This window comes from Macaca mulatta, chromosome 3 (assembly GCF_049350105.2).
Source record: "Macaca mulatta isolate MMU2019108-1 chromosome 3, T2T-MMU8v2.0, whole genome shotgun sequence".
Lineage (NCBI taxonomy): Eukaryota > Metazoa > Chordata > Mammalia > Primates > Cercopithecidae > Macaca > Macaca mulatta.
In genome coordinates, this window is record NC_133408.1 from 5,081,305 (window position 1) to 5,089,706 (window position 8,402).

The window sequence follows — 8,402 nt, forward strand, 5'->3', positions numbered from 1 at the left end:
TTCAAAGGCATGGAGACCTGGTTCGAGTCCCACCCCTGCCACTAATGCACTCTCTGGGCCCAGTGTCCTGCCTGCACTGGGTGGCAAGCAGTGGACGAAACCTGCCTTGTCTGTGCTGCCTGGACAGTGCCTGGTGGCCGCCCTGCACACGCCTGACCCCACTCCCCATTCAAAGCCCCCCGACTTAGCTCGAACATAACAGTGACGACAAAGCACTGACTTGGGGAGAAGAAAGGGGTTTATCTAGCTTCAAAGTTACTTCACCCAATTTGGCCAAGCTTTCGTTATAGTGTGGAAGGAAAGTTTAGCTCCTTCCCCAACCCAAAGTTACCAAAAGTGTGTTTCTGATACATTTTTCCATGTGAAAAAATGAATGGGTCGGATCTAGGGCACTGGTTTGCCATGAAAGCTGTAACCCAATGTTGGTATCATGTCCTCCCTCTCCGAGAGTGGTAACTCCGAGGGCTAAGCTCTTCCACATGCAGGCCTTTTCCTTGGGTCAGCAGGGTCACGCTCACGCTGTGTCTAGTCTCCTACCCATTTGTTTCGTTATCAGACACTCAGGGGATTCTCCCTGAGGACAAGTGACTTTCCCTGGGCAGCGTGGAAGCACAGCCCTGCTGACAGGTGGTCCTGGTGGTAGAGATGCAGCGGGCTTTGGGGCCTTTCACGTTAGAGTTTGAACGTCTTGAAATGCTACCTTCAGAGTCACTGAGCTGCACACAAAGAGGTTACAACCAGGCCCCAAGCTCCTCCAGACCCCCAAAATGGAGCACCCGGAGTAATACATGGCTTCTGATTTTCACACATTTCAGGGTCTCCCATTCAGCCAGCAGAGCAGGTCTTTAAAAGGTCAAGAATATCAGAGGTATTCTTTTGCCTCCCTCGGCCACACATAAACTAACACTGATAATACACACACACACTAACACTAATAATAGCTGATGAGCTAAAAAAACAAAACAAAACAAAACAAAACTCATAATGTTTTAAGAAAGTTTACCAATTTGTGTTGGGCAGCATTCCAAGCTGTCCTGGGCCACACGTGGTTTGGACAAGCTTGGTCAAGATCATCTCATTTACGAAAAGCAGAGGAGGGCCCTGTGCAGAGGCAGTGTCTCACCCTGCAAGGTGCACTGCTTTGGCAGGAAGCCGTGCCCTCCACCCCTGCAGCTCCATGTGAGGGGCCGCAGCAGGGTCTGGCTCCAGCCCCGCTGTCTGGGCCCCGGGGTCTCTGGGCAGTACTCACGCGGTGTGCACCGGGAAGCCCATGGCCAGGAGGGGCTCCAGGAGCAAGGGGGTGCTGCGGCCCTTGAGCTTGTTGGAGACCTTGGCGTAGAGCTGCGTCTCCCCGGCTGCCATCTCTTCCTGCCTGTGGGCCAAGAAGCTCGCCTGCACACAGAAATGAGGAGATAAAGCAAGAGGGGGAGAGGCAAGGCTGAGGCTGTGAAGAAAAACCTCAAGCCCTTTTTGATCTTTCTGACAAAAGTTGATATCCTGTTTGCATGAGATACCGGTTTTCAGAATTCTGTTTGCAGGATGCTGGGTGCAGCGTCCACCAATCCTAACTGTTTCCTCCATGGGGTTCGAGGCTAAAGGTCCAACTGAGCCCCTGCATGGGATCAGCCTCTACAGGGACTTGTCTAGTGTTTGGGAGCAAGAACGCGTGAGAGCGTGGGGGAAGGAAGTGGGAGGAGAAGTCAGGGAATGAGTTCCCTCCTGGATCCTGCTGGCCCCCTGCCCTGACCCACCCTGGATCCCAGTCTCCTTGTCTGCAAACAAGACATTAAATCCCACTTTATCTATTGTCTCTGCTGGAAAACTTACTGGTTCTTTCAGTCATTCGTTGACTTGTTTTTTTATTTTAAAAACTTTAAAAGCTTAATATGTGTACAGAAAAGTTGATGAATCATCTGTGTATAGCTCAAGGAATTTCCATAAATGAACCCACACCCCTAATTCCCCCACGACCCAAAATAAAACAGGGCAACCAGGGGAATTTTGTACCTCTTCCACCTGAGGGGACATTTAGCGATGTCTGGAGACATTTTTGTTTCCAAAATGAGGTGGTGGTGGTGGTGCTGGGTGGGGTGGACATTGCGGTACTGGCACTAGTGGGTAGAGGCCGGAAATGTCACAGTGCCCAGGACAGTCTCCCCAACAAAATGTCAGTAGTGCCAAGGTGGAGAAAGCCTGCTCTGGAACATTCTCAGAACCTCAGATGCACCTCTGCCCCCAGCCCAGCCTCCTCCAGTTATCTCCTCCCTCCCGCAGAAAGTAAACTGCTATATCGCTTGTACACGAATTGTGCCTGTTGTTGAGCCTCATATAAATAGAACCATATAGCATATTCTCTATCATGTCTAGTTTCTTTTTCCTCAAATTATGCCTGTAAAATTTATCCACATTATTGCTTGTAGCCACAGTTAGTTCACTGTTACTGCTGTGTAGTATTCGATTAATAAATATACCGGCCAGGCGTGGTGGCTCATGCCTGTAATCCCAGCACTTTGGGAGGCCAAGGTGGGGGGCGTGGACCACCTGAGGTCAGGAGTTGGAAACCAACCTGGCCAACATGTTGAAGCCCTGTATCTACTAAAAAATACAAAAATTAGCCAGGCATGGTGGTGCACGCCTGGAATCCCAGCTACTCAGGAGGGTGAGGCAGAAGAATCATTTGAACCCAGGAGGTGGAGGTTGCAGTGAGTGGAGATTGCACCACACTGCACTTCAGCCTGGGACAGAGCGAGACTCCAGCTCAAAAATAAATAAATAAAATAAATATAACATAATTCATTTATCCATTTCTCTGTTGATGTGCATTCAGGAAGTTTTTAGTTGTTTTGCTATTGTAACTAATGTTGCTGAGGATGTTCTTGTATGTGTCTTTGAGTGCCTTGTGCATGCATTTCTGTTAGGTGTGCATCTAGGAGTGGGGTTGTTGGATCATAGAGCATGTGAAACCCCATTAGGAGCTGCCAAGCAGTTGTACAAAGCTCTACATCCTCATTCACACTTAATATTATCAGTCCCTAATTTTAGCCACTCTGTGGTGGGGGTGGTGTGTAGTGGTATCTCTGTGTGGTTTCCATTTGTATTTCCCTGAGGCATAATGATATTGAGCATCATTTCACAGGCTTATTGTCCATTTGAATATCTTCTCTGGGGAAGTTCCTGTTCAGATATTCTGTTCTTTTTTTTTTTTTTTTTTTTTTTCTTGCTAGGTTGTTTGCTTTTTCTTGCCAATTTGTAGGAACTCTGGTTAGTTTTCTTCATCCTGTTCAAGAGATTGTTGTTGATCCAACATTGATGAAGATCACCTATGTTTCGTTCTAGAAATTTTGCTACTTTTGCTGTTCATATTTAGCTTTATGATCCATTTGAATTCATTCTGTGTATGGTGTGAGGTAGGGGTAAACTTTCATCTACTTCTCTATTGAAATGGCCATCCTTTGCCCAATGAATTGCAGTAGGAGGCTTATTGTAAATCAAGTGACTGCATATGGATTAGTTTTTTCTAACTGTTATGCTCTCTTGTTTGATTTGTCCCTTTTTGTGCCCATTCTACACTGTTTTAATCACTATAGTGCTAAACCCTCTGGTTTTGTCTCTTGCTTTGTCATAAGCATTTAGAAATCAGGTTGCCATGGTGTGTCAGTGTGTCAACTGGGTAGTGCAAAAAGATTCACACCTACAATCAATTGATTTTCAACAAGGATGCCAATGAAATTCAATGGGGGAAAGGATAATGCTTTTGATAAATGGTGCTACAGGCTCATGCCCATAATCTCAGCACTTTGGGAGGCCAAAGTGGGAGGATCACTTGGGCCCAGGAGTTTGGGATCAGCCAGGGCAGTAGAGTGAGACTTCATCTCAAAAAAAAAAAAAAAAAAAAAAAAGCCATGGTGGTGTTAGTTTCAGCTACTTAGGAGGCTGCGGTGGGATGATGTCTTAAGTCCAAGAAGTCAAGGCTGCAGTGAGCTGTGACTGCATCACTGCACTCCAGCCTAGATGACAGAATGAGACCCCGTCTCAAGAAAAAAAAAAAAAAAATTAGTGCCAGGAAAACTGCATATTGGTATGTGGAAAAATGAACCTCAACCCTTACCTCACATTATATACAAAAATTAACTCAAAATGTGAACGCTAAAACTATAAAACTCCTTAAGAAAATCTAGAAAAAAAATGTTTGCTATGTTGGAGTTTGCAAAGTTTTCTTAGGACATAAAATGAATAAACCAACAAAAGAAAAAATTGATGAACTGGACTTCACCAAAGTTGAAAACTTCTGCTGTTTGACAGACACCATAAAGAATATAATAAGGTCAACCACAGACTGGGAGAAAGTATCACTCTACATATACCTGACAAAGGACTTGTATCTAGAATATACAGAATATTTTATAGATACTTAAATAATAAGAAAACAAGCATCTAGTTTAAGAATGGGCAAAATATTGAAAAAGATACTTGCAAAAAGAAGATATATACATAGACATGAAAAGATGCCCAACATCATTAGTCATCAGGGAAATGTAAATTAAAACCACAACGTGATTCCACAGCACACCCACCAGAAGACCTAAAATGGAAACTACCAGGTTTACACAAGGCTGGGGAATAACAGGAGCTATCACACAGTGCTGGTGGGAATGCGTAACTGTCTAACCACTTTGGGGAACATTTGGAGGGTTTCTTATAAAGGTAAATATACATGAAAATGTGCGTCCACACAAAGACTGGTCTATGAATGTTCGTGGCAGCTCTACGCATAATAGTTCCTTCTATTATTTTTTTGGCTTTATTGCACTGGTTTGGATCCCAAGTCAAATGGTGAACAGATGTGGTACTAGTGCACCTTCTTGTGTAACTCTCCATCTCAGAGGACAAGGTCTCAATATTTCACCATTAAATGTGAGCGTATTATGATATTTATTTATTTGTATATTTTTATTTTTATTTTTTTGAGGCAGAGTCTCACTCTGTCACCCAGGCTGGAGTGCAGTGGCGTGATCTAGGTTCACTGCAACCTCTGCCTCCTGGGTTCAAGCAATTCTCCTGCCTCAACCTCCCAAGTAGCTGGGACTACAGGTGTGCACCACCATGCCTGGCTAATTTTTATATATTTAGTAGAGATGGGGTTTCACTATGTTGGCCAGGCTGGAACTCCAGACCTCAGGTAATCCACCTGCTTCAGCCTCCCAAAGTGCTGGAATTACAGGTGTGAGCCACTGCACTCCACTTGATTTTAAAATAATATTCTTTTGGGGCTGGGCGCAGTGGCTCACACCTGTAATCCCAGCACTTTGGGAGGCTGAGGCGGGTGAATCATGAGGTCAGGAGATCGAGACCATCCTGGCTAACATGGTGAAACCCTGTCTCTACTAAAAATACAAAAAAATTAGCCGGGCGTGGTGGCAGGCACCTGTAGTCCCAGCTACTCGGGAGGCTGAGGTAGGAGAACGGCATGAACCCAGGAGGCAGAACTTGCAGTGAGCCGAGATTGTGCCACTGCACTCCAGCCAGGGCAACAGAGTGAGACTGTCTCAAAAAAATAAAATAAAATAAATAATAATAAGATTCTTTCTACTGTATGTATTTATGTGGTACAATGGGATATTTTGTTATATTCATAATAGTGAAATGAGCACTGTCATCAAGCAAATTAACATATCTATCATCTTGCATTGTTACTTTTTTTACTTTTTTTTTTTCATTGTAACCGAAACTAAAATCTCCTCTGGGCAAATTTTCAGTATTCAATAAGATATTATACCTCTGGCTGTCAGCTGCACCTTCTGTCTCTGGACTTCTTCATCCTGTACATCTGCAACTTTGCACCCTTTGACCCACACCTCTCCATTTCCTGCCCCCACGCCCTCCCCTGAGAACCCCCACTTTATTCTGTATGTAGTCAAATTTTTTTTTTTTTCTTTTTTAAGATTCCACATATAAGTGAGATCATGCACTATTTGTCTTTCTCTGTCTGTCTGGCTTATTTCACTTAGCATAGTGTCCTCACAGTTCATTATCCTTTTTCTTTGAGGAATTCAAAAGATGAAATAATTCCACAATCAAATGATTTATCTTGCATTTGAAAGTCTGCAAATAGAGAAAGCTTGTGACCCAGAGGGAAAAAGCAGATTTGGGTGTGAAATATAGTCTCTACTCAAGTATATTTTTCTCTTCTAAATAATAAACCCTGTTTTGAGCAATTGTGTTATGTTTATAACATACTAAAATGAAAAATGCTTCTACGCATTTCTCTTAAAAAAATCTTATTTGTGGCCGGGCGCAGTGGCTTACGCCTGTAATCCCAGCACTTTGGGAGGCCGAGACGGGCGGATCACGAGGTCAGGAGATCGAGACCATCCTGGCTAACACGGTGAAACCCCGTCTCTACTAAAAAATACAAAAAACTAGCCGGGCGAGGTGGCGGGCGCCTATAGTCCCAGCTACTCGGGAGGCTGAGGCAGGAGAATGGCGTGAACCTGGGAGGCGGAGCTTGCAGTGAGCCGAGATCCGGCCACTGCACTCCAGCCTGGGTGACAGAGCGAGACTCCGTTTCAAAAAAAAAAAAAATCTTATTTGTGTAAGCCAGGAGATGCCCTGTCTAGCTTAATCCTTCCTTCATAACTTGAAAAGTTCTCTTCCAAGAACATTAGGGAAGAGTCTACCAGTTTCCTCCCTCACTTAACTGAAAAGAACGTGCCTGTAACTCAAGCTGTTTGCAAATCGTTACCAAAGCTTCGCAGGGCTCCCCGGAGACATCAGTATAGGATAAGGCGTTCGTGCCCTGATATCAAGTCTGTTCAGGGCACTGGCTGCGTAACTATCACGTGCTGGGCCCCAGATAAGCTTATTTGTTTGTTTCCTCAAAATTTTAGTTTGAGCTCAATGGAATTGATTTGCAGGTAAACTTTCTGAGAGGATATTTTATAGCAAGGAAGACCAGCCACCCCCGTGAGGAAGAGAGCTCCCCCCCTACCCCCTGGGGAGCTGGCTTGACCTTGGACCGATATCTGACGCACGTGTTAACAAGCCCTCATAGTTGGTTATTGCATGTCCATTTGGTGTTATTGGTCCCCCCAGGGTTTATGATCAGCTCATCCACGCATACAGATCCCCTGTCACACACACATGGCTGTGCTGGGCACGGCAGGGTCTCAGGAGTGAAAGTGCATTCCAGACTCTGTCCCCCAAGAGCTGTACTCCAGCGGGGAGCATCTCCTGTAACACACAGGTAAAAGCAAGGAAAGAATGACATGTTACATTTCCTGTCCTTGCCTTCGAGGGCAAACATTCGTTGAGGGACCGGAGAGAGTAGTCAGAAAAGAGTTCGAGAAACGTGTGAGCTTGAAGGAGACCGCAGATCACAGCCACAAGGCACTGACATGTATGTGGGCAGCTCCTACTGGGAGGGAGAAAGGAAGACTGATTTAATCAAGGACAGCCTGGACGCTTTTGCCATCAGCACATCCCGCCCATTCTGCCTTCGAAATGAACCTCAGGCAGCCAGTCCTCACTGTCGGCACCGCTAGTGCCTGGTCCATGTCATGGCCCTTGTGGCCCATGAGGTTCAGCCACCTTGTGGCTGTCCTTATATCTCCCATCCTTACCCCACTCTATACCTGTCAATCAGGATTTGCCCCATCCAGACCCCCCAAGGCTTTCCACATACCAAAGGCAAACCAGAGCCCTTCCCGTGCCCCTGGGCCCCGGGATCTGCCATCGGCCCCGCGGGTCTCACCTCCTGCTACTCCCTGTTCCCTGCTGTCCAGGCTCACAGCCCCTCTTGGGGTTCCTCAAACACTCCAGCGTGGCCCCTTTTCCAGCTTTGGAGTTGGTGGTCACTCTCCCTGGAGGAATTTCACAAGACTCACTTTGCTGGTCACCAAGGTCTCTACTAAAACATCATCAAGGTCCCTGCTGAAACATCGCTCTCCCTAGAGGCCGTCCTGTACCACTCTGCCCTCATCTCTCTCGGACCCTCCCCGGCTAATCTCTTCCTAGCGCTTATCATCTGGGGCCACATGGGAGCGCTTTGTCTTTCTTGCCGGCTGCGCTGTGTCTAGAGTCTGGCTCACGGCAGATGCTTGCTAAATATTGGCTGAATAAATGCATGGATTTGCTATTTGCCATCCACAATGGTAAATTCAGCCCTTCGAAGATGCTCGGAGCTCCCGTCCCCACAGCAGCAGTTAAACCCTTTTAAGCAGTGCTGTGTGCAGAAGCCTCTTGGGACGCAGAGGCCCCCGAGGAAGGAAACATGACCTGTCTTTTGTGGAGCGCTGGCTGCGATGAGCATCTTCAGACTCCCTGTCTTTTGTCTGCAGGGGCAGCTGCAGAATTGAACTTGGGGACTCAGTTACAGGGAGGAACAGAAACCCCCACCAAAGAGC

General features: G+C 46.2%; 1 protein-coding gene across 4 annotated transcripts in view; it reads right to left on the bottom strand.

The window, feature by feature from the left end:
• UBASH3A (ubiquitin associated and SH3 domain containing A) overlaps positions 1 to 1,507 on the bottom strand; it is a 46,503-nt gene extending 44,996 nt beyond the window's left edge. For 3 of the 4 annotated variants that reach the window (XR_013414883.1, XM_015132824.3, XM_015132821.3), the window contains exon 1: positions 1,250 to 1,475. Coding sequence is in view for 3 of the 4 variants with exons in the window: in XM_015132824.3 (XP_014988310.3) it covers positions 1,250 to 1,362 (113 nt within the window). In the remaining variant the exon portion in view is untranslated. Of the gene's footprint in view, positions 1 to 1,003 lie in introns of all 4 variants that reach the window. The other variant, XM_015132822.3, reaches the window with a different exon arrangement.
• Positions 1,508 to 8,402: the final 6,895 nt, after the last annotated feature.